We start from the raw sequence: 21298 nt of genomic DNA, 5'->3' as shown, positions 1-21298 counted from the left end.
TCAGGTCGCTGGCCTAGGCTGGCCCGGGCTCAGGGGCTTCCGCCCGCACTCGGGCTCCTCCAGTCAGCGGTGGCTCTGGGGGCTTCCTGCGTGCTGGTCCGCTGCCCCAGGGTGGTCCGTCTCCGGGAAGCTTCAGGGGGGTCTGGGGACGCGGGACAGGGGCGGCAGGAGCCCCGCGCGCCCCATCCCTCTTGGCTCCCATTCTAGGGCTGCCCCTCTCGTTGTTCCCGCCAGCGTGGGGCTCCCTCTAGTGGACTCAGCACGTCCCCTGGGGCTGAGGGTCGGCGATGTGCTCCCCGCAGTGGGGGCCGCCCGCGGCTGGACCCTTCACAGTCCGAGGGGGCGCTGCTCAGGGTCTCCCTTGGCTGACGACCTCCGGGGGCTTCGGTTCCTCTTTCTTGTTGAGGCAGCTCCGTGCCCGGGCACCTCTGCGCGCACGTGTCCCCCGGGGTTGCCTTGGGACCGCACACTCGTGCTCACCCCTGCGCCCCCCAGTGCACCCCGCCTGCTCTTGGCCCGTGTTTCTCGGAGCTCCCGTGGGCGCCGCCAGAGGGTGCGCGAGGTCGGAGCTGGCGCGGGGGCTCAAAGGGACCGGGTGCGACACAAGTTGTCAGCTTCCTGCGAAGCCCCCCGCAGCCCGCCGGTGTGAGCACTCTGAGCACCCATGAACCCCGGAACGCTCGCGAGGGGGCGGCGGGGGTCTCCCTTCAGACAGCCGGGGGCGCGACGTGCGGGTGAGTCCCCACCCACCTCCTGTCCCGGAGGCGGCGCCGACAGCCCCGCTCCGAACGCGCGCGGGGGGGCCCCCGGGAGCCCGGCCCGGGGTTAGGGGGCGGGGCCGGGGACAGCGCGGCGGCGGCGGCGGCGCGCGTGCGCATGCGCAGCCCCGCCCCGCGGCGCAGGCGGCCCGGTGACGTCAGGCCCCGCCGCGCTCGCTCCCGGGCGCCCCCTGCGGGCCGCGCTCTCAGCCCGGTGCCGGGCGGTCCCTGGAACTGCGCGGCCCGAGGGGGCGGCCGGGCCTCGCGCGCTCCCTGCCTGCGCCCCCGCGCCGGGGGCGGATGGGCGTCCGCAGACCGCGGGGCAGCAGCCGGCGTAGGCGCGGAGCCGGGGGCGGCGCGGCGCGGCGGGCGAGGCCGGGGCGGCCGGGCCGGGAGCAGGCCGGCGGCGGGGAGGCGCCCACGTCCGAGCCCCGGGCCGGGCCTGAGTGCGGCGGGGCCCCGCGCCCGCCGCCGCCGCCGCCGCCGCGCCATGGCGGAGACGAAGATCATCTACCACATGGACGAGGAGGAGACGCCGTACCTGGTGAAGCTGCCCGTGGCGCCCGAGCGCGTCACGCTGGCCGACTTCAAGAACGTGCTCAGCAACCGGCCGGTGCACGCCTACAAATTCTTCTTCAAGTCCATGGACCAGGACTTCGGGTCAGTGGGCCGCGCGCGGGGCCGGCGCGGCGAGCGTCCCGGCTTCCCCAGCCCCCCGGGGCCGAGCCAGTGCGGGTCGGAGGCCGTGGCCCGGGGCGACCCTGCACTGCCGCCCGGGACCGTGCAGGCTTGGGAAGCCCGCTCGCTGTCGCCCGGCCGCGGAGGGCAGGTGCTTCGGGCCGGCCCGGAAGCGTGTGACTGATGGGGCCCGGGGTCAGAGGAGTGCCCGCTGGGAGCGCGGAGGAGGAAGGGATCGCGGTGGGGGCAGAGGCCTGGCCACCCCGCGGGTCCCCTAGTTCCCACGGAGGGGCAACGGGGTGGTCTGAGACGGGGCGCCAAGTGCGTCTGTGGGGTCCGTGGCCGTTGCCGGAGGCGCAGGACAGACTGCCCCCGACCCCTGCTCCGGAGTCCAGAGGCCGGGGCGGCAGCCCCCTGTGCTCAGCGGGCTTCCCACCTGCACGGGCCGGGCCCCTGGGACGGTGAGCAGGAGGCCGGCCCTTTGCTCGGGCCTGACCCACAGCCACCAGTAACCTGAGTCCCCGGCCTGGGTGCTGGGCAGGCGCCAGAGGCCCTGCGGCCGCGGAGCAGGTGGGCCTGGTGCCCTCGGAACGCCCGTGTCCTTGTGTGCGGCGGAGTCTGGGACTTTGACATTGAGGCCACTTGCTGGGCTCTGTGGTTTGCCTGCGTCCTGGGCAGCCCCAGGTCAGGTCCGGCTGAGGCTGCTCTGCAGCTCTCAGGGACCCAAGGGACGTTGGGGCACCCGGACTCCCTGGCCCCCCCCCCAACCCCCCACCAGGGAGAGGCACTGGGGGCGGCTGTGTCCCTGGCAGCCTTGGAAGGCTGACCGCCCTGGGCCCTGCCTGGCCGGCCCTCCCGCCAGCGCCGGTGGGAGTCCGCGTGGGGCCGGGCTCCGTGGGGGCACCGGGCCTCCCCGCCCTCGCTGGGCAGTCTCCCCACATCGCTGCTTCCTGGGGTCTGGGCTGCTTTGACTGTGACCTCGGCTGCGTGACAGGGCACTTTTGTTTTTAACTCCGTTTGTTATTTTAACAAAAATGACCAGTCACACACGCTCGTTGTCACAAACTGAATTCAGCAGAGAGCGGGTGCTGTGCCAGCCCCCGATCTGCCATCCCTGGGCCGTGTCCTCAGGGCCTGCGTCCGAGAGCCACCGCGGGCCGCCCACGAGCTGCAGGGACACCCACCCCACGTGCTCGTCCAGCGGAGGCCGGCCCAGGCCGTCGGGGGCTTGGAGCAGGACTGGAGTTCTCAGGGTTGTCTGGGAGGCGGGCGGCAGCTGCGGGGCTGTGAGGGGGGTCAGGACGGCGATAGACCGGGGTGACGCCAGAAGGTGCGTGAGCAGACGGAATGGGGGAGGGGCACCTTCTTCATCCCTGGATCTCGGGCTGGGGGCCTGGTGGTCGAGGACCCCCATCAGCGGCCTCCTTTCCCTCCTCTAATGTCTGTCTGCAGAGCCCCCGGGTCTGTCTGTCCAATAGCGTCATTTATTCCTGGGGTGAACCCACTCTGGGAGGGCGGACTGGTCATACCTCAGTGTGAGCAGGACCGGGGCACCCAGTGGGTGCAGTTGGGGGTGGGGGAAGGTGGGCAGGTCCTGCGGGGCCAGGGCGGCCTCAGGTGGGGGCCTGGGAAGAGTATCCAGGGAGCCTGGGCCTCCCTCTCCCACCCCACCCCACTGTGGGCTGGGCCCCCGAGTCCGAGCCTCTTTTCCCGGCCTCCGCAGCCGCCTAATGAGGGAAGGGGGAGTGTGAGATGCTGCGGGGCCCCACTTCCTGTGAGTGTCTGTGGCTGAGTGGGTAGGCTGTCTCGTACCCATCCCCATGCTCCGTGTGCGGGTCACGGCCGTTGTGACCCAGCGAAGCTGGGCAGCGTCTCTGGGCCTGCAGTGAGTGGCGGGCGGCACAGGGAGGCACTTGAGCCTGGCGCTGGGGTCCCTGTGGCGGAGGTGGAGGGTGTAGGGGTGGGGGCCGCTCCGCCGGGGCTGCTGGGCTTGGCGCGTAGCTCGGCTCCCGGTGGCCCCAGCCCTTGTGTTTCCGGGCCGGACCTCTGGTCTCTGGGGCCACCTGCCTGTGAGCCCCGGGAGGTGCTGGGCGGGGGCTGCAGGGCAGGGGGGAGGCACTCAGCCTGGCTGAGCCCCACGCTGCTCTCCACAGCTATGCCATTTGGGGTCAGCGGCCCCTGGAAGTGCCGGTCACCCCCAGAGCTGGTGACGGGGCGTGGAGGACTGAGCACTGCCATCCCCGTCCCCGCGCCGCACCCCTGCTGCTTGCAGAACCTGAGCCTGGTGGGGGCTCTTTGAGGGCTTGGGGACGACCCTTCCCCCTGTCCTGTGCCTGTTTTTTTCTGCCAACTTCCTGCTCTGTGGGGGGACCCGGCCCCCCAGGGCAAGGCTGGCTGCGGCTGCTGCGGCCTCAGGAGCATCTCGGGCCCTGAGCCCTGGGCCGTCCCCAGCTTCTAGGCCTGCTCTGAGCAGACTGCTCGCCAGGGACAGTGTGGGGGTGGCGGGCGGGGCGGGGCCTCCACCGGTCCGAGGTTAACTGGGATCTGGCTGAAATCCTGAGGTCAGGGGCCAGATGCCACCAGGGTGGCTGGGTGGCTGCCTCTCAGGGTCACCAGAGACTGCGCCGAGGTCTGCTCTCCCACCCACAGAGGCCGGCCCAGGAGGGGTGTCAGTTGGGGGGGTGTATCTCCCGACCCCCAGCCCTCGGCTCCCGAGCCCGCAGTGGACACAGCCCGAGGAGAGCCCTGTGCCCTTGGCCCTGGGCTCTGGCATCTGTCCGCTCCCTCCCTGTGGTTCTGGCCCAGCTGGGCGGAGGCCTGGGGAGCCCTGTTGCCCGACCCAGGTGGACAGCGGGGTGCTCTGTCGTGGGTTCCTCGGACTGGGGAGGGCCGGGAGCAGGAATTCTGGGACCTGTGCCTGGGTGGGGGCTCGCGGCCTTCGGGAGGCCTGGGGGATGGGTTGACAGGCCCTGGCCAGGGGAGCATTGCGGGCTTGGGGTGTTCCTGGGCTTCTAGGGGAGCCAGGGAGGCCCTGGGGTGTGGGGCTGGGGTGCTCCTTTGCCTCCCTGTAGGTGAGTCAAAGGGGGTGGGTGCTTGGGTGTGGCAGGGAGGCTGCTGGGGGTGCCCCTGAGCTGTGTGGGGACCAGGCCCCGGGCTGCTGTCAGTCAGAGATGGTGCTCTCGGCCGCTGGGCCCCCCGTCAGCTGCAGCTGGCGAGAGTCCCAGGTGTCCCCTGGGCACCACAGCCCCTTCTGTGTCCTCGGCCAGATCTGGGCCAGGTCACGGCCTCCCCGGAAACTTAGCTCTGAGGGGCTGTGGAGCACAAGCGGGGACAGCAGACGTGGGGTCTTCTCTTCACTGGGGGTGGGGCTCTAAGAAATGTTGGGGTGTCCACCTCTTTGGTGCACATGAGGCTGGCTCTGGAAGGCGTCTGGGGGGGCGTCCACAGGACCCCGGGAGTGCCCCTGCCCTCACGTTGGCTCTGTCTCCTCTGTCCACTCCACCCCAGGGTGTAGGGCCCCTCCTGTGGGTGGGGGGAACTGAGGCCTTGCTCCCCGGGCACAGTGTGGGGGGCCTGCTCTGGCGGCCTCTGTGACTGGCTGCTGCCCAGGACTGGCTTCCTGGCCTGTCTCCTGTTCCCGCTGCCCCACGGGCCCAGGTCGCAGACGCGGCAATCTGCTGTGCGCGGCAGGGTCCCCTGCTGCTGCAGGCCCAGGGGCCGCGGTGTGCGCTGTGCCTGCCCTGCCCCGCCCCGCGGTGCTGGCCCCCTCGCCTCTTCGAACCTGAAACCCGGACCCCCACCTGTGTCCTCCCCCAGGGAAGTGGGCCCCCTTTCTAGTTTGCGTCGCCCCGGGTCTGCACCCTGACTTTCCCAGCCCTCAAGTCCCCAACGAGGCAGCGTTTAGAAACGGGCGGGTGTGGCCAGCAGGGCCGCCTGACCACTCAGGCCGTGGGTTGGGCTGGTGCAGCGGGTGAGACCTGCTTGTCTCCCTGGCTGGGCAGGCGGCCTGCCTTCGGGGGGGGGGGGGGAGTGTGCGTTTGGGTGCGGGGGGCGCGTGTGCTGTGCCGCCTCAGCCTGCCTGTGTCTGGGTCTGAGCCCCTCACATGTGTGCCGTGACCAGGCCGTGTACTGGGCTGTGGGGCGGGGGGTGCAGGGAAGAAGCCAGACAGAGCCCTCCCTCGCAGACCCACCCGTGGGGTGTGCAGACTCAGAGCGAGGCGGGACTTGCGTGCTTGCGTGATGGGTGCTGCCGGCCGTGACACCCCAGTGCCGACGGTCGGCTGTCTGGACCCCTTGGACTGGGCCCCGGGAAGGGTCCTCAGGAGGAGGATGCGTGGCCCCAGGAAGAGAGTGTGGTGGGTGGGGGCGGCCCCCACGCGGCGGTCCCACGGGCTGTTTGCCTGCAGGGTGGTGAAGGAGGAGATCTCCGCTGATAACGCCAGGCTGCCCTGCTTCAATGGCCGCGTGGTCTCCTGGGTGAGTCTGGGGTGTTGGCGGAGGGCGCTGGCCGGGGTCGGGCGGTCCCAGAGCTGCAGGGGGGCTGGGCCCAAGCGAGCTGAGTGCGCAGGAGGGGGGCTGGTCGCCTGTGCCCTGGGTACCCCGCGGCGAGGGTGGCTCCCGGCTGGTAGCACCCTCGCACCTCACTGTCCTCCGCAGCTGGTCCTGGCTGAGGGCGCGCACTCGGATGCCGGCTCTCAGGCCACTGACGGCCACACTGACCTGCCCCCACCTCTCGAGCGGATGGGTGGCATCGGGGACTCCAGGCCCCCCTCTTTCCAGTAAGAACCATGGGGTGGGGCTGAGCCCAGTGGTCCTGCAGGGCCCCCGCCAAGCCTGTGGGGGGTGGGCAGCTGAGCAGAGACCCACAGCCAGTAGGAGCTGGTCGGCAGAGATGCCCAGGCTGGGCGGGTGGGTGGGTGAATGAGGGTCTCTCCGGAGTCGAGATCTCACCAGGCGGGGGAGGGGAGGAACTGAGAAGGGTCCGAGGCTTTTGGGGCCCAGCCTGCCCAACACTCTCATTGGCACAGCCCAAATGTGGCCAGCAGCCGTGACGGGATGGACAACGAGACAGGCACGGAGTCCATGGTCAGCCACCGGCGTGAGCGAGCCCGCCGCCGGAACCGGGAGGAGGGTAACGGGCCTTACCCTGGACCCTGGGTCCCATGGTGCCCAGGTCCCTGCCGACCACGAGTTACTGCCCCAGGCCAGTGCGGGTGTCCAGGGAGGTCTGAGGCCTGACTTCCTGAGGACCTCACGGGCCCCACAATTACACTGCCTGCCCAGGTCGACAGGCTTGAGGATGTGCAGGCTGCCTGTGACCTCCAGGGATCCCCATGGTTGGCTCACTTCCTTTCTGTCCCCACAGCCACCCGGGCCAATGGGCACCCGAGAGGGGACCGGCGGCGAGACTTGGGTCTTCCCCCTGACAGCGCGTCCACTGTGCTGAGCAGTGAGCTTGAGTCCAGCAGCTTCATTGACTCGGACGAAGATGACAACACGAGCCGGTGTGTGAGTGCGCAGGCGCGCGTGTGTGTGGGAGCACGGGTGCATTGGGAGAACGCGTACCTGTGTGTGAATACGCGCGTGCAGGCGCGGGCAGATGTGTGCGTGTGTGCAGGTGTGTGCAGTGCAGGCGTGTGCGCAGGCGTGTGGGCCTGTATAGGTGTTATGGTTGTGCGTGCACACGAGTGTGCGCCATGGCTGTCGAATGGGCATGCATGTGCATCTGTATGTGGGTTTGTGTACGTCATGGGAGCGTGTGTGCTTCGGGGTGCTTGTGTTGTATGCATGTGTGTGCGCGGGCCTGTCAATGTGTACTTTGTGTGCACATGCGTGTGAGTCAGGGTGGGCGGTCATGCTGCTTACCTGGTGTTTGTGGCCCCATGTTTGCCTGGGACAATGACCCCTTTAGGTACAGGGTTTGCATGTGCACACGTGCAGGTGGAGTGTATGCAACTAGGAGCTGAGCGTCTCCTGAACAGCCCCATCTGCCCCCCACCCACCTCTGGGGCCCTTCCCTTGTCTGTGGAGGGGGGGCAGGGCGCCTACTTCTGCCACCTCCCCCATAAAGGACCACCCCCCAGCCCCCGACCTCTGCACCTCTGACCTTCATGCCTCTTGACCTCCACACCGCCCCCGCCTCCGCACCCCCAGGCTGAGCAGCTCCACAGAGCAGAGCACCTCCTCGCGGCTCATCCGGAAGCACAAGCGGCGGAGGCGGAAGCAGCGCCTGCGGCAGGCGGACCGAGTAGGTGGCAGCGTGCGGGGGGCGGGGTCTGCACTTCTGCCCGCAGCCCCTCACCTGGTGCCCTTCGCAGGCCTCCTCCTTCAGCAGCATCACGGACTCTACCATGTCCCTGAACATCATCACCGTCACGCTCAACATGGGTGAGGCTTCAGTGGGGTCCCTGGGTGGGAACGGGGTTCCTGGCTGGGGTGCTAACTGCTCCCCGTCCACAGAAAGGCACCACTTCCTGGGCATCAGCATCGTGGGTCAGAGCAACGACCGTGGGGACGGTGGCATCTACATTGGCTCCATCATGAAAGGCGGGGCTGTGGCCGCTGACGGCCGCATTGAGCCTGGCGACATGCTGCTGCAGGTGGGGGCGCAGGGAGCGGGCGGGCGGGCAGAGGGTCAGCAACCCCACCCGCCGCGCTGAACCCCTGTCCCCCCAGGTGAACGACGTCAACTTTGAGAACATGAGCAATGACGATGCCGTGCGGGTGCTGCGGGAGATTGTGTCCCAGACGGGGTGAGCGTGGGCGACGGGGGCAAGGGGATGGGGTGCAGGTCATGTGGGGGAGACGGGCATGGAGGTCCCATGAGGCCTGGCCCATGTGACCTGCCCGTTCCCGTCCTGCAGGCCCATCAGCCTCACGGTGGCCAAGTGCTGGGATCCGACCCCCCGGAGCTACTTCACTGTTCCAAGGGGTGAGTGACCCCAGGGGGCTGGCGGGTGGGGGGTGGAGGCGCCCCCCCAAGCCTGAGGGCGTCTCTCCTCTGGGCCCTTGTGCTCCACTCTCTCCTCCACATCTGTTTGTTCATCTGTCTGTTGCCACGTGGTGGCCACCCAGCTGACCCCGTTCGGCCCATCGACCCGGCTGCCTGGCTGTCCCACACGGCGGCGCTGACCGGAGCCCTGCCCCGCTATGGTACGAGCCCCTGCTCCAGCGCCGTCACGCGCACCAGCTCCTCCTCACTAACCAGCTCTGTGCCTGGCGCCCCACGTAAGTGGCAGCTCTTAGTTCAGGAAACCGAGGCACCGGGCCGAGGACCAGGTTGAGGTGTCCCTGGCATGGTCACACCCGCGGGCCCAGCCAGTCCCGGCTTCCGTGCTGCTGCAAGGCCCCTTGGGCGGATGCAGGGCCGACACACGCCCTCAGGCTCGCACTCTGCCCGGTGCACATTCTGTGCCGTGGGATGGAGGGGCCTGGAGGGGCCTAGCCAGCCTGGTTCCCTGCCCAGGGATCCTGTGTGGCAAGATGGCAGGTGCGCGTTTGCGAGCGGGAGTGCGTGGAGCCCCACCTGCTTTCTGCTGCTAACACGACTAACAGCCAGCTGCGGGGAGGGGGTCGGGGAGAGGCTGATGTCCCGCAGGGCTCTGGGCTGGGGTGGGGGTCCACGTCCTGCGGAAGCGTCTGCCGCTGCCCTGCCCTGGAGGCCCACGGCCATGGCCTCTGATGAGCGCTGCGGGCAGTGGTCCACCCTGAGAGCCCGGCAGCTGCCCTCTGAGCAGGGCTGTGCCTTGCAGAGCTGGAGGAGGCGCCACTGACCGTGAAGAGCAGTATGGCCGCTGTGGTGCGGGCCATGCGGCTGCCGGACTCCGGCCTGGAGATTCGTGACCGGATGTGGCTCAAGATCACCATCGCCAGCGCCGTCATCGGTAAGCAGTGCGCTGGGAGGTGGGGCAGGGCGGGGGCGCGGGAAGGACGGCGGCGGGTTCCTGCCTGACCAGGGCCTCGGCAGGGGCGGACGTGGTGGACTGGCTGTACACGCACGTGGAGGGCTTCAAGGAGCGGCGGGAGGCGCGCAAGTACGCCAGCGGCATGCTGAAGCGCGGCTTCCTGCGCCACACCGTGAACAAGGTCACCTTCTCCGAGCAGTGCTACTATGTCTTCGGGGACCTGTGCAGCAGTGAGTGGGGGGCTGTGGGGCAGGGGTCCCTGGGAGGCCCGCCCACGCCGCTCTTACCCACCGTCCCTTCCTGCCAGATCTCGAAGCTCTGAACCTCAACAGCGGCTCCAGCGGGGCCTCAGATCAGGACACGCTGGCCCCGCTGCCCCACCCGGCCCCCTGGCCCCTGCCGCAGGGCTACCCCTACCAGTACCCAGGGCCCCCGCCCTGCTTCCCGCCTGCGTACCAGGACCCCGGCTTCAGCTATGGCAGCGGCAGTGCCGGGAGTCAGCAGAGTGAAGGTGAGAGCCTGCCAGTGCCCGGCCCCCTGCCCCCCGCTGCTGGCTCTGCCCTGTGTGCCCGCCCCGCCCTGTGCACTCTACCTGCTCTGCTCGGGGTCCGGGTGGGCTCTCCTTCCAGGGATGAGTGGTTGACAGGGGCGGGAAGGAGGAACCTGGAGGCTTTGAGGGGTTGTGGGGCAGAGGCAGGAGGCAGGAGACATTGGGGGAGGGTGGTGTGTGGTGGGGTGGGGGGTGCAGAGGGGCCCCAGGCCCCATGGAAGACAGAGAGCTTCTGCAGGCCCCTGCAGCCCCGCAGGGGGCCAGACAACCCCATTCCTGCCCTGGGATATGTGGGGAGCCAGGGGGAGAGGTTGGGGTGTCTCTGAGGACAAACAGTGGCCTGAAGCTGCGTGGGGATCAGGGAGGCCCGTGGACCGGGCCTGTAGCTCTGCGGAGGGTCAGGCAGTTGGCCCGGCGGGTCCAGCCAGGAGGGCAGGTGGCAGGGCTGCGGCGCCGGAGGGGAGCCGGCAGCGGGCGTGCCCTGGTTGGTGCACTGGGTGCCTGGCTGGGCCTGGTGTGTAACTCGCGCTATCCCTTGCTTTGTGCTGAGCGCGCCTTAGACTGAAGGACTAGCGGAACGGACCCTCGGGGCCGGTAAGCCAGGGTCCTGCCCGGCGCCCCTCCCGGCTTGTCCCTAGTCAGCTGGCGTCCTCGGGTTCCCTACGCTTCCTGAGAGCCCAGGACGAGGCACAGCCGAGTGGTTGGCTAGGGTCCTGGGGTCAGTGGAAGGTGGGTCTTTGGGAGGGGGCCCAGGATGGCCCGTGAGAGCCGGCACGCCAGGCCTTCACCAGTGCCTCAGTTTCTTATCTGCCAGACCAGCCCTTGGTGCAGGTGTTGGGGTAAGGTGTGGGGGCATCGAGCTGGCCCCAGAGTGTCCCTGCCTGCCTGCCTGCCGCTGCCCCCGCCCCCGCCTGCTGCAGCTGCCCCTGCGTCTCTGGGCAGGGCTAGTCCTGTCCTGTGTCTGCATGGCTGCCCTTCCTACCCACCCCTGGCTTGGGATCACCAGGCTCTGCCCCTGGCTGGCCTAGCAGTACCACTTGTCCTGGAGGAAGTGAGGCCTGGCACTGACCACCCATTCCTCCACCTTCTCCACCTCAGGAAGCAAAAGCAGCGGGTCCACCCGGAGCGCAGGCGGGAGCAGCCGGCGAGCCCTGGGCCGAGAGCAGGAGCGGCGGGGGCCTGGTGCCGGGGGCAGCGGCAGCGAGTCAGACCACACGGTCCCGAGCGGAGTGGGTGGCAGCGGCTGGCGGGAGCGTCCTGCCAGCCAGCTCAGTCGGGGCAGCAGCCCACACAGCCAGGCCTCAACCGCTGCCCCGGGGCTCCCTCCACTGCACCCCCTGACGAAAGCATACTCGGTGGTGGGTGGGCCGCCTGGGGGGCCCCCCGTCCGGGAGCTGGCTGCTGTCCCCCCAGAGCTGACAGGCAGCCGCCAGTCCTTCCAGAAGGCTATGGGGAATCCCTGCGAGTTCTTCGTTGACATCATGTGACGAGAACAGTGTGCTCTCCGTTGCCCTGACGGTGGGAGTGCCGGGGTCGTGCTCTCCCCTGTGGGAGGCGCTGCCGCTGGAGCTTGTGTGGCCTTGCCGTAGTGGCTGTCCCGGGTCAGGCCAGCCTTCCATGAGCACAAGGGGCCAGGCTGTGGGGTCCAGGGCTGGACAGAGTGGGAGCAGCGGGGGCCAGCTGAGTGCCCTGATCTGGGCTCAGCAGCCATGTGCTCCTGTCAGATCAGGGGTCGCTGGGGAGCTGCCTCTGGGACACCCGGTCTCACAGCGCTGTGGACACGGTGCTGGCCAGCTGCAAGGCGGCCGCTGGGCCCACCAGTTGCCTGTGTGCAGGTCCTGCTCACCTTGCCCAGGCTGGGGGGCGGTGCTGGGGGTGGAATTGGGGCCCCCAGACCTCTCTGGCTGCCCAGGGGAGGGGTATAATTTATTTATTTATTGCTTGGCCTGTGTCCTTTGGGGGAGGTGGTGGCCAAGTTAGCCCCAACCCAGCTGGAGTAGAGTTTGCGTGTCCCCTCCACTGCCTGGTCTCTGAGTGGACACAGGGACGTAGGTTGTGTCCGAGTGTGGGGAGACGGGAGAGGGGCGCTTCTCAGCGGAGCGAGGGCTGGGACATGACCCATGGCTGCTTGGCTGCTGCAGGGCAAGTCTAGGGGTGCCGGGCAGCCGACGCCCTGCCCTGCTGTCCTGGGGTCCCGCCCACTGCGCGCACTGCTCCCTCCCCAGCGACTCTGGTTGCGCTGTAGATGCTGGACCCAGTCAGAGTGTTGTCTGAATAGTTATAGAGCTGCTTCTGTGTAAATGCTATTTTAAACACTAAAAAGCATTTAATTTTATGGGACTGATGTGTGGCTTGTGTCTTCTCTCCCGCCCAGCTGCCTAGGATGGGCGAGTGTGGGGGCCGGTCCAGCCTCCCCAGGGGCTGGCCGGAGCCACCCCAGGACTGGCAAGGCGCTGTCCTCTGGGTCTCAGCTCAGCAACAAGGTGTTTACTGGGCACTGGCAACTGGCAAGGTCCTGGTAGAATATCTGTCCGTGGTGCTGGCTCCTGGCTCCAGGGGTCCCGCAGCTGGCGCTGGCCTTGGTGCTGACCCCCCGACCCTGCCTGGGCTCTGTCCGTGGTGCTGGTGGTGGGCTGACTCGTTTTACTCAGGCCAGACAGAAAAGGAAGCTGATGTCCCCTCCCCTGAGGGGGCCTCCATCCTGCACTGGGGCCCATGGTTAGGGCAGCTCTAGTCGCTCGCCATCCTCCCGCTCTGGTGATGATTGAGGGCTACTGGGTGGGGGGCCCTGGCTTGGCCCAGCCAGGCAAATGAGGCATGTCCACCTTGACCCTCAAGTGGTCCAGCTGTGGGGCTTCCTGAGCTCTTGTTGTGGGGTGCAGAGGCCCGAGGAACCCCCTTCATCCTCTAGAGACAGGCCTCTTCCTGGTGGGGTCACTGCAGGCCTTGCCCTGACAGGGACAGAGCCTGATCCTGAGCTCTCAGGGCTGATCCCCCTCACGGCCAGGGCAGACCTGGGGGTCACCTGGCTGTCTAGGGACTAGGTCTGGGTTCGCTGGGGTGAGGTCACTAGGTCATGGGTCACTTGTTTTTGCTGAATCTCCTCTACCCTGCTGCCACCTCGCCCTCCGGCATCACCAGGACCCCCTCCCAGGAAGAACTCAGGGGTGTTCCTTTCTGGGTGCCACAGCAGCAGGTGACACTTGGGCAGGTGGAAGGTGGCCAGGATGCCCAGGACACAGAGCAGGCTGACGCCCATCTGCACAGCAGGCTGGTAGGCCACGTGCACGTTGGCAAAGAGGGGCACGAAGGAGAGCCAGGCGATGAAGTAGGCCAGCGTGGCGAAGGTGAGGCTGCGGGCGCCGTTGTAGCGGCCAGGCCGGCTGTGTGCCAGGAAGGTGCCCAGGAAGCACAGGGAGGCCAGCACAGTGTTGGTGGCGTGCACCAGGGCAAAGCCGACCCAGGAGCCTACGCGGCAGTGCACCAGCGCCTCTGTGGGCAGCACCTGCCAGTCCGTCGCCACTTCCGGCGGGAAGGCCCCCAGGTACCAGGAGCACAGTGCTGCCTCCACCAGCACGGGGAGCAGCACCGTCAGCCAGGCCCGGGGCCCCCGCAGGCGGCTGCGCAGCCGGTCCGCCCAGCTCGGCGGCAGCTGCGCCTCCGCAAAGATCTCGGCCGCCGGCAGGACGAGGCTGCTCAGGCAGCCGCTGAGCGGGAGGTGCAGCAGCGGCTGCTGGGCCAGGCAGCGGGGGGTGCTGGGCCGGCCGGGAAACAGGAGGGCACTGAGGCACACGAGGCCCAGGCAGGCCAGGCCGAAGCAGGCCTGCGGCCCGCCCGAGGCCCGAACCAGGGGGCTGTCCCGGTGCCGGACGAACAGCCCCAGGGCCGCCAGCGCCAGGCCCAGCGCCAGGCCCAGCAGGGCGAGCAGGAGCAGCACGGCCGGCTCCCCCCACGCCAGGAACCGGGGCGTGCGCGGGAAGCAGCGACGGCTCCTGTCTGGAGACCACTGGTCCTGGTCACACTGGGTGCAGAGAAGGTCGTCTGTGGCGGGGGAGGAGAGAGGGTGCTGGGGGCACCGCCCCTGGCCTGGGCCTCAGCCTCGGGCCCGGGCACACCAGGTCCCCTCCAGGCTGTGCTCCTGCCGTGGCAGACGCTGCAGGCCCCCTCCCCCACGCCTGCCTTAGCTGGTGCAGACCAGCAGGGGAGGGGCTCACCTGGGTGGCGCTGGTAGCTGCCAGCCTTGCAGTCCACACAGTCATAGCAGCAGGAATGGAAGCCCTTCACGCGGCGCACCTGGCCCTCCTTGCACCGCCTCGAGCACTGCGACGCGGGCTCCTGGCACGGGGGCCTCAGGACTCAGTCTCCGCTGGGCTGTGTGCATCCACCCGGAACGGGGGAGGGGTGGGGACAGCCCCGCCCCCGGCCCCCCCAGGTGGGTCGGACCTCGCCCCAGAGCTGCCCTGCGGCTGGGGACACAGCCGTGCCCTCACCAGGTTCCCCGGCGTGTGCCAGCGCATCCGGGACCGCTGCAGCTGCAGGCGGCCGTTGAAGCCCCCCACGGTGCGCAGCTCTGGCGTCGGCTCCCGCCACACCCACAGCTTCAGGTCGTAGTCCATGTCCACGTTCCCGCCGGCGTCAAACCGCAGCGCAAGGCCGCGCGCCCGGAAGCTCGTATTGTACATGTTCTCCAGGAGCTGGCAGGGGCGCGGGGAGCGGTGGGCGGGGGCGCGGGGGGCGGGGCCCGGCCGGCTGCCTGCCGCCCAAGCCCCCGCACCGCCGTCGGGCCGTTCTCCTGGGGCACCCCGGGGCCAGCCCAGCCCCCACATCCTCACCTGCCAGGGCCGCACGGGCGCTTGTCGGGGGCAGCCCGAGGCGTTGCAGAGCAGCGTGTTGTGCAGGGCCTGGGCCACGCCGTGCACCGCTGCGTAGGCTGCGAAGTACCGGTGGTGTCGGAGGCTGGCGGACACATTCTCCAGAGAGATGTGGTCGCACTGTGGGCAGCGTGGCCCCACCACGTGCTCCTCCAGGCCCGGCTGCTCGGCGTCCAGGGAGGCGCAGAAGGCAGGGTCCGCAGCCAGGGCCAGACGGGTCTGCACGTAGGACGGGAAGTCGGGCAGCGGGGCGCCCCGCTGGAGGAAGCCCAGCACGGTGCCCAGCCAGGCCACGCCGGGCAGCGTCGTGATCAGGTCCGAGGTCAGCCAGGCCTCGCTGGCCACCCACACCTTGGGCGCGAGCCCGCAGCGGATGCTGTCGCTGAGGAGGGTGCGCGCGGCCGGGGCGGAGGAGAAGAGGACCACCACCTGCACGCTGCTCCGGTTCACCTGGCGCAGCAGCTCCCGTGCGTTGCTCTGACGCAGGCCGTCGGCGCCACGTGGCAGCACCAGGCCCTCGTGAGCTATGCAGATGCCCCGCGCGTTGGCCAGGCTGGAGAAGAGGCTCAGGCCCTGCCGGCCGTACTCATCGTCGCTGCCCAAGGCGGCCACCCAGTTCCACCTGAGCGCGTGCAGCAGCTCTACCATGGCTGTCACCTGCACTCGGTCACTGGGCACCGTGCGGAAGAAGGACGGGAAGGCCTCCCGGTCGCTCAGCCGGTCTGAGCTGGCCCCGTAGCTGACCTGCAGTGGCCGGGAGGCGTGTCCTGAGAGGGACTGGCTCCCGTGGGCAGGGCTGGCAGAGGCGGGCGGCGTGGAGGGATGGGGGCTCACCTGGGGCATGAGGAAGAAACCGAAGAACTTGCCAGTGACCTGAGCCAGCTCAGACGAGTGGGGCCCGATGATGGCCAGCACGCGGGGCTGGTACTGCGCATAGTCGCAGTAGGCAGCGATGTCGCAGCTGCCCGCAGCGGTCATGAACACGAGACTGGGCTTCATGGCGACCACGGGCTGTGAGCACGTGTCGAAGGCCTCATAGCCCAGACGCAGCCCTGGCAGCAGGGCGGACCCCCGGTTGATCTCCTCCACGGCCATCTTGACGGCCAGTGCCCAGAGCAGGCCGAGCGATGAGAACCTGCGGCCACACAGGATGCAGGCGGTGGCACCTCATCCCTGCTGGGGAGCACCCCCCGCCATCCCCCGCCTCCCTACCTGGTGCACACGGTGGTGTTGGGCTGTGTCCTGTCACCGAGTCCCGTTTCCTCAGCTGAGCCCAGGGGGAAGAGCCCGCCCAGCACGTAGTCCCCCCGCATTCTGAGCTGCCGGGACAGGCACAGTGGGGCGCCCGCCCCCAGGCCCAGCAGAGCGCAGAGGCCCAGGAGAGCCAGGCCTGACATGGCAGGTGGCGGCCTCTGGCAGGGATGGCCAGTGGCAAGCAGGGTGGGGCCTAGATATGGTGAGTTGGGGCTGGGAGGGGCGGAGGATTTGTTTAGCAAAACCTTCACCTCTCACCTGCCAACCCCAGGGGCCCCTGGAGATGTCCTCGCTCTCCTGGGACCAAGGTTTCCACACCTCAGATTCTGTTATTCTGATGCCACCATGTTCTCTGGCCACCAGTGACCTGGGCAGGCAGGCTTTGAGCAGCCACTGATCGTGACCTTGATGTCCGCTGTGCCCAAGCCCCTTGGCACCCACCCCGCTCCTGGAAAGGAAGAGGGACACCCAGGATTTCTCTGCCAGGGGTCCCAGGCTCTCTAGTCGCCTGTCGGGGGTCTCGGAGGAGCCACTGTCTGGGTAGGAGCAACACCTTTTCTCTGCAGCCCTGGGGCAGCCTGACTGGGGTCCCCTAGGCTGGCACACCAGCCAGGATGGTGGCCAGCCTGGCCTCCACCCCGCAGTTGGTATGGGGGCGATCTTGGAGTGGGGACTGTGGCCTCTCAGCCACACGGGGACAGTGCACCTCGGGGCTCTGGGTGGTTCCTCTGCCAGGGGCCTGAGGCCTGGCAGTGTCGGGAGCCCTGTGGCTGGCTGTGTCCCCCACCCCCACCCATCTGGGCACCTGACAGCGCAGAGGCCCCCCTATGGGGACAGGGATCTCAGCTGGGCCTGCATACAAAGGAGGGAGGGAGGGAAGGCTGTAACCAAATGGGCTTCCTAGCTGAGTCAGCACCAGGTGTGCCCCAGGCAGGCAGCAGTTCCTGGGGCCCCTCCCCCCGCCTGGGGGCCTGGCACTACACTTGGGGGGGACATGCACACAGAGGAGCTGTGGGAGGCTGGCTGGCAATGCTGCTGGGATAGGGGCTCGGGCTGTTTAAACTGGGTCTGGCAGACATTTACAGGAAGTGGCTCGGGGACCAGTGTTTGCCCCCCCGCACTGGCCTGAGAGGAAGCCCCACACTGCTGGGCACACTCAGGACATGCACATGCACATGTGGTGTGTGACACCAGCACACCGACACACACTAGTACACGGCATCTGCATGATACACACATGCAGTATACACACGCAAAGCTCTCTGGCCTAGGTGGGCCCCAAGCTGTTTGCCCAGGGGAGCCCTTCATTGTCATTGTCCTTTGCTGGCACCACATGGGGCCCTGGTCACTGCTTGGTATTGACACTGGGGCAGAGTATCCAAGAGGACCCTTCCTGACATGTGTCCTCTGTCTGGGCCACTGTGGCTGCAGCTGGCAGGTCTCCTTCCCACATGGTGCACGGCTGACGCAGGTCTCCCCTTGGGTGACTTGCATCTTCTCACCAGTAAACGGTAAACCTATATAGACCTGCATAGGAGCCTGGGGGTACCCAGCTACATCCTGCAGAGGGACAGCCAGGCAGCACATCCCTCCCACAGTGGGTGGGGCCTGACTCAGGCCCCTGTGGCTGACGCTGCCCTGGGCCCCCTCTCTCCTGGTAAGTAGATGCCTGGCACACTCCATCCCTCTATCCCGGAATGCAGAACCTGCTTCTGTAGTTGTAGTTTATTTATGTTGCAAAACTCATCACCCGTATTATAGTTTCCAAGAGCCCCTGCAAGCTCACACTCACGCCCAGGTGCTGCATGGTGGGCCCTTGGCACCAAGGTCCTGAGGTCAGAGTGAGGAGCCCGTGGAAGAGGCCGGGCTCCCAGGTGCTTGGTAATGGCTGGGTGTGGCCGTCTGCCAGCCTGGTAGGCGAGGGGGCCTGACCCCACCCGTGCCATGCATCCTGGGTCTCCTGAGCTCCCTAGGGACAGGCAGCCAGGGTGGTGGTGAAATGCAGCAGCTTTCCGGATGCCTGGGAGGGAGAGGCCAGCGAGCCTCACTGGGGCTGTGCTGTGCAGACACGAGCAGCTGCCTGGGGGAGCACCGGGGAGTCTGGCTGCAGAAGGCTGCTGACATGTGCTCGGGGCTCCAGCTCCTGGAGGTCACTGCCGAGGACGTGTGGGCCCCTGGCTAGTAAGGAGCTGAGTGGCAAGGGTGAGAGGCAGTGCCAACGGCTGCCCAGGTTCCCTACCTCGGGGACAGCCAGCCGGCTATGGAGGGGCCAGAGGCAGCCCACCTGACCACGGACATTGGAACCCAGTGGGCCGGAGAAGGACGTGCACCAGCTGTCTACAGGGTTAGGAACCCGTGAGTCACCCACAGACTCCGCTCACAGGCGAGGGCAGTCTCTCAGGCTTCTGCACCAAGACCAAGCCTGCTCGGCCCTCCCTGCGTTCCGCACTTCACCTGCTTGGCTGGCGCCTGCCCTCTCTGTCTGTAGCCCAAGTGGGCAATGCTGGGCCTGTGGCTCCTCACAAGCTCAGCTCGCAGGGGACAGTCATTTTTCTGCTCCTGGGGCACCCAAAAAGCTCCATGGTGGGACTGATGGCCCTGGCTGCCCCAACCCAGCTCTGGAGAAGGGGGTCCCACCCAGCCTGGGCCCCTGGTTCCTAGGGCAGGTCCAGCAAGGCATGCTCAGCGTAGAGCTTCTGGGAGACCTCGTACACATGCTCAATGTAGGGCAGCGCCTCGCCCAGCATCTCCACGGCCTGCTCAGGGGACCCCACGTTCATGGTTTCCAGGAAGACCTTGCGCGTGGGCAACGTGCAGAAGGCCACGGTGACGGCCCGGCGGATGATCCAGGGGTGGAAGGCGGCCAGCGAGGCGTTGTAGGAGTCGGCGCAGAGCTCGGCAGTGCGCGCGTCCTCGGGGCTGGTGCGCAGGCTCTCCAGGAAGAGCTGCAGCCAGCGCAGCGCCCGGTGCAGCCGAAGCACTGTCCGGCAGCCTGAGTCCGGGTGGTGGGAGCGGCGCTCCAGGTCCACCAGCTGGTTGGCCACCTCGTAGGCCACCATGGCCTGCAGGCTGCGGTAGTGGTCCCGCTGGGGGCCGCTGCACAGGCGCTCCATGATCTGTAGCTTTGTTACCACATCCTTAGAGATGAAGGAGAAGATGGTGCCCAGCCTGTTCAGGAACCTGAGAGGGGAGGCAGGTGCTGAGCCCGAGGGCAGCTGTGCCCGCGCCCAGGGGCTGTGGCTGGGGAGGCCGCACCTCGGCAGGGGCCCCTGCACATACCTGACCAGCCCCCTCCAGCCAGTGAGGTAGTGCTCCAGCAGCACCTCTCCCTTCTCGTCAAGACACTGCTTGAAACTGGTCAGGACAACTCTCAGGCTCAAGTCTGACTCCAGGTCGTCCATCTTCAATTCGGCTGAGGGTCAGCTCACTCCCTGGGGAGGGGCAGGAGCAGCAGGAGAGAAACGACTAGGGTCCCACTGCCCCCAGGAGCCTGCTTCACTCTTACACCCACCTGCCCATGCCGTGCCCACAGGCCTCAGCACTGCCCCTCCCTGCTGCCCAGCCTTGTCAAACCGCCCTTGCTACATCACAGCAGACCCCTCTCCTCGTGTTCTCTTGCTTGTCTGGTAGAGTCTGTCTCTTTCTCTAGAATGTCTGTTTTTACTCAGAGAGATGCGTGCCAAGTCCCCGCCCAGGGCCAGGCCCTCCTCCAGGCCTAGGGTGCTCAGTGCCAGAGGCAGACAGCCCAGCCTCCCTTATCAGGGCGACATTCTAGTGCAGGGTGGAGCTAGGCCATGACAAAGACGGGGAATTCCAACAGGGCAGGTGAAAGAGGACAGCGGCATGACGTGGGGTGGCCGGGCGGGGCTGGCAGCCTGCCCATCCTCGCTCACAGCTCCATCTATCCAATGCCAGCACAGAGGTCGTGGGTCAGCGTGTGCAGGGCAGATGGACACACACCAGTCTCTTCCTGCTCTGGATTCTGCTTGTATTCATACAGTCACTCCGCAAACATCCAAGCACCCACGCATCATGTGGGTGCCCCTGAGTGCCTGGCCTCCCTGGGTGCACAGGACCGGCACTGAAGGGTGGCACTTATGGGTCCTTGGGGACTCAGCTGCATCTCACCTTGTGTCTAGGACAAGCTCTCATCCCACTGGGCCTGGGGGTTCCTCCGCCTTGGTGCTGGGTGCTTACGGGGCCCCGGCAAGTGAGGGAGGACACCCGAGCTATGGCAATAGCCCCAGCCACGAACTGGACATTCGGGGTCACCATGCTAAGACTTGGTCCTTCACCTCTGGGGAAAATGGGCCAGCACACCTGTCCACCGCCCAGGCTCGGGGAGCATCTGAAGACACCCAGGGGTTCTGAGGCCCTGCAGGCCCCAAGGGCTGGGCTGAATGCCTGGCATCGGGGTGAGCTCACTCCGTCCTCAGGAAGATGGCTCTCTGGAGAATTCCAGCACCCCAACCCCCCAGGGCCTCCGTTTTCTGTCCACCGAGCAGATGGATGGTCTCTAGGCACTCTGAGCTAGCTTCCTGGTCCCCAGACATCCTGTGCGCCTGGCTTTCCTGCCAAGAACCGCAGCCAGCAGGAGCTGCCAGGAGCCTTTTAGAGCCTGGAAACAGGAAGGGCAGTGGTTGTGCAGCTGGTGGGCAGCCGGCCAGCTCTGGGAAGGTGATGCAGGGCACCACCAAGGCTTCCCCCGGGGCAGCCGCGGCCCCAAGGTCAGGACTCAGGGGAAGGGCGGCCCGAGCCCCCGGGTCCTGGGACTGACAGCAGGCTCGAGTCGCCCAGGAAGGAGCACCCGTCCTGCCACTCGGGCCCAGGGGCTGGGGGCGGCCCGGTCCAGGAAGTCCTGCAAGTCTCGCCTGGAAAGGGGATAGCAGGGGCGCTAGGCTCGGGTGCGGTGGGCGTGCGGTCCCGGGAGGGTCCTGCTCCAGGTGAGGCCCAGGGATGGGGCAGGAGCCCGGGCTCCGGGGCTCCGGGTCCCCGGGTCCGAGCTGGCGTGGGAGCCGGGTCCTCGGCCGCCCCTCCCGCACGCGGGGTCCCGCGCCCGGCCCCTCGGCGATGCCCAGGTTCGCCCGGCTGGCTCGGCTGGACTCGGCTCCCCAGCGCTCACCTGCGACGCCGCCTATGCTGCCGCCGCCGCCACCACCGCCGCCGCCGGACCTGCAGCCCCGCCCCGGGTCACCCCGGTCGCCCCCGGCCGCTCGGGATTGGTTGACTGCCGTCCAATCAGGAGACTGGAGGCGCGGCCCGCGTTTCCGCAGGGCTCACCGG

General features: G+C 68.0%; 3 protein-coding genes across 4 annotated transcripts; 1 reads left to right on the top strand and 2 right to left on the bottom strand.

Moving 5' to 3' along the window:
- Positions 1-1177: 1177 nt before the first annotated feature.
- DVL1 (dishevelled segment polarity protein 1) lies at positions 1178-11439 on the top strand. The gene is given in 15 exon segments (XM_090268429.1): positions 1178-1418; positions 5843-5912; positions 6093-6214; positions 6464-6567; positions 6802-6940; positions 7590-7683; positions 7754-7823; positions 7896-8035; positions 8112-8188; positions 8300-8367; positions 8511-8663; positions 9188-9319; positions 9403-9596; positions 9599-9851; positions 10989-11439. Coding segments are annotated over 15 exon segments (2175 nt in total). The 5' UTR covers positions 1178-1248; the 3' UTR covers positions 11378-11439.
- Positions 11440-12923: 1484 nt separating this feature from the next.
- On the bottom strand, positions 12924-16830 carry TAS1R3 (taste 1 receptor member 3). The gene is made up of 6 exons (XM_090268430.1): positions 15974-16830; positions 15596-15896; positions 14723-15505; positions 14381-14584; positions 14105-14225; positions 12924-13931 (listed from the first exon to the last, which is right to left on the bottom strand). The coding sequence occupies exons 1-6, from the start codon at positions 16156-16158 to the stop codon at positions 12931-12933; spliced, it is 2595 nt and encodes an 864-aa protein (XP_090124556.1). The 5' UTR covers positions 16159-16830; the 3' UTR covers positions 12924-12930.
- Positions 16831-18340: 1510 nt separating this feature from the next.
- Positions 18341-21218, bottom strand: CPTP (ceramide-1-phosphate transfer protein). Of its 2 annotated transcripts, none has more exons than XM_090268427.1 (3): positions 21138-21218; positions 19295-19446; positions 18341-19195 (listed from the first exon to the last, which is right to left on the bottom strand). In XM_090268427.1, exons 2-3 carry the CDS (start codon positions 19414-19416, stop codon positions 18673-18675), a joined length of 645 nt encoding a protein of 214 aa, XP_090124553.1. In that variant the 5' UTR covers positions 19417-19446; positions 21138-21218; the 3' UTR covers positions 18341-18672. The 2 variants fall into 2 exon arrangements, with proteins under 2 accessions (XP_090124553.1, XP_090124554.1); XM_090268428.1 differs by lacking the exon at positions 21138-21218 and adding an exon at positions 20144-21125.
- Between the last annotated feature and the right edge of the window lie 80 nt (positions 21219-21298).

The sequence above is a fragment of the Furipterus horrens genome, unplaced genomic scaffold (genome assembly GCF_987537825.1).
Source record: "Furipterus horrens unplaced genomic scaffold, mFurHor1.1.pri manual_scaffold_3, whole genome shotgun sequence".
NCBI lineage: Eukaryota > Metazoa > Chordata > Mammalia > Chiroptera > Furipteridae > Furipterus > Furipterus horrens.
This window is presented reverse-complemented; position numbering and strand designations above follow the sequence as displayed.

Excerpts from the sequence above, each read along its gene's own strand:
- CPTP (XM_090268427.1), bottom strand. The coding sequence starts at position 19,416 with ATGGACGACCTGGAGTCAGACTTGAGCCTGAGAGTTGTCCTGACCAGT. Across the intron at positions 19,196-19,294 it reads GGCTGGAGGGGGCTGGTCAG|GTTCCTGAACAGGCTGGGCA; the intron begins GTATGTGCAGGG and ends CTCCCCTCTCAG.
- TAS1R3 (XM_090268430.1), bottom strand. The coding sequence starts at position 16,158 with ATGTCAGGCCTGGCTCTCCTGGGCCTCTGCGCTCTGCTGGGCCTGGGG. Across the intron at positions 15,506-15,595 it reads GTTTCTTCCTCATGCCCCAG|GTCAGCTACGGGGCCAGCTC; the intron begins GTGAGCCCCCAT and ends CGGCCACTGCAG. Across the intron at positions 14,585-14,722 it reads CGCCCGTGCGGCCCTGGCAG|CTCCTGGAGAACATGTACAA; the intron begins GTGAGGATGTGG and ends CGCCCCTGCCAG.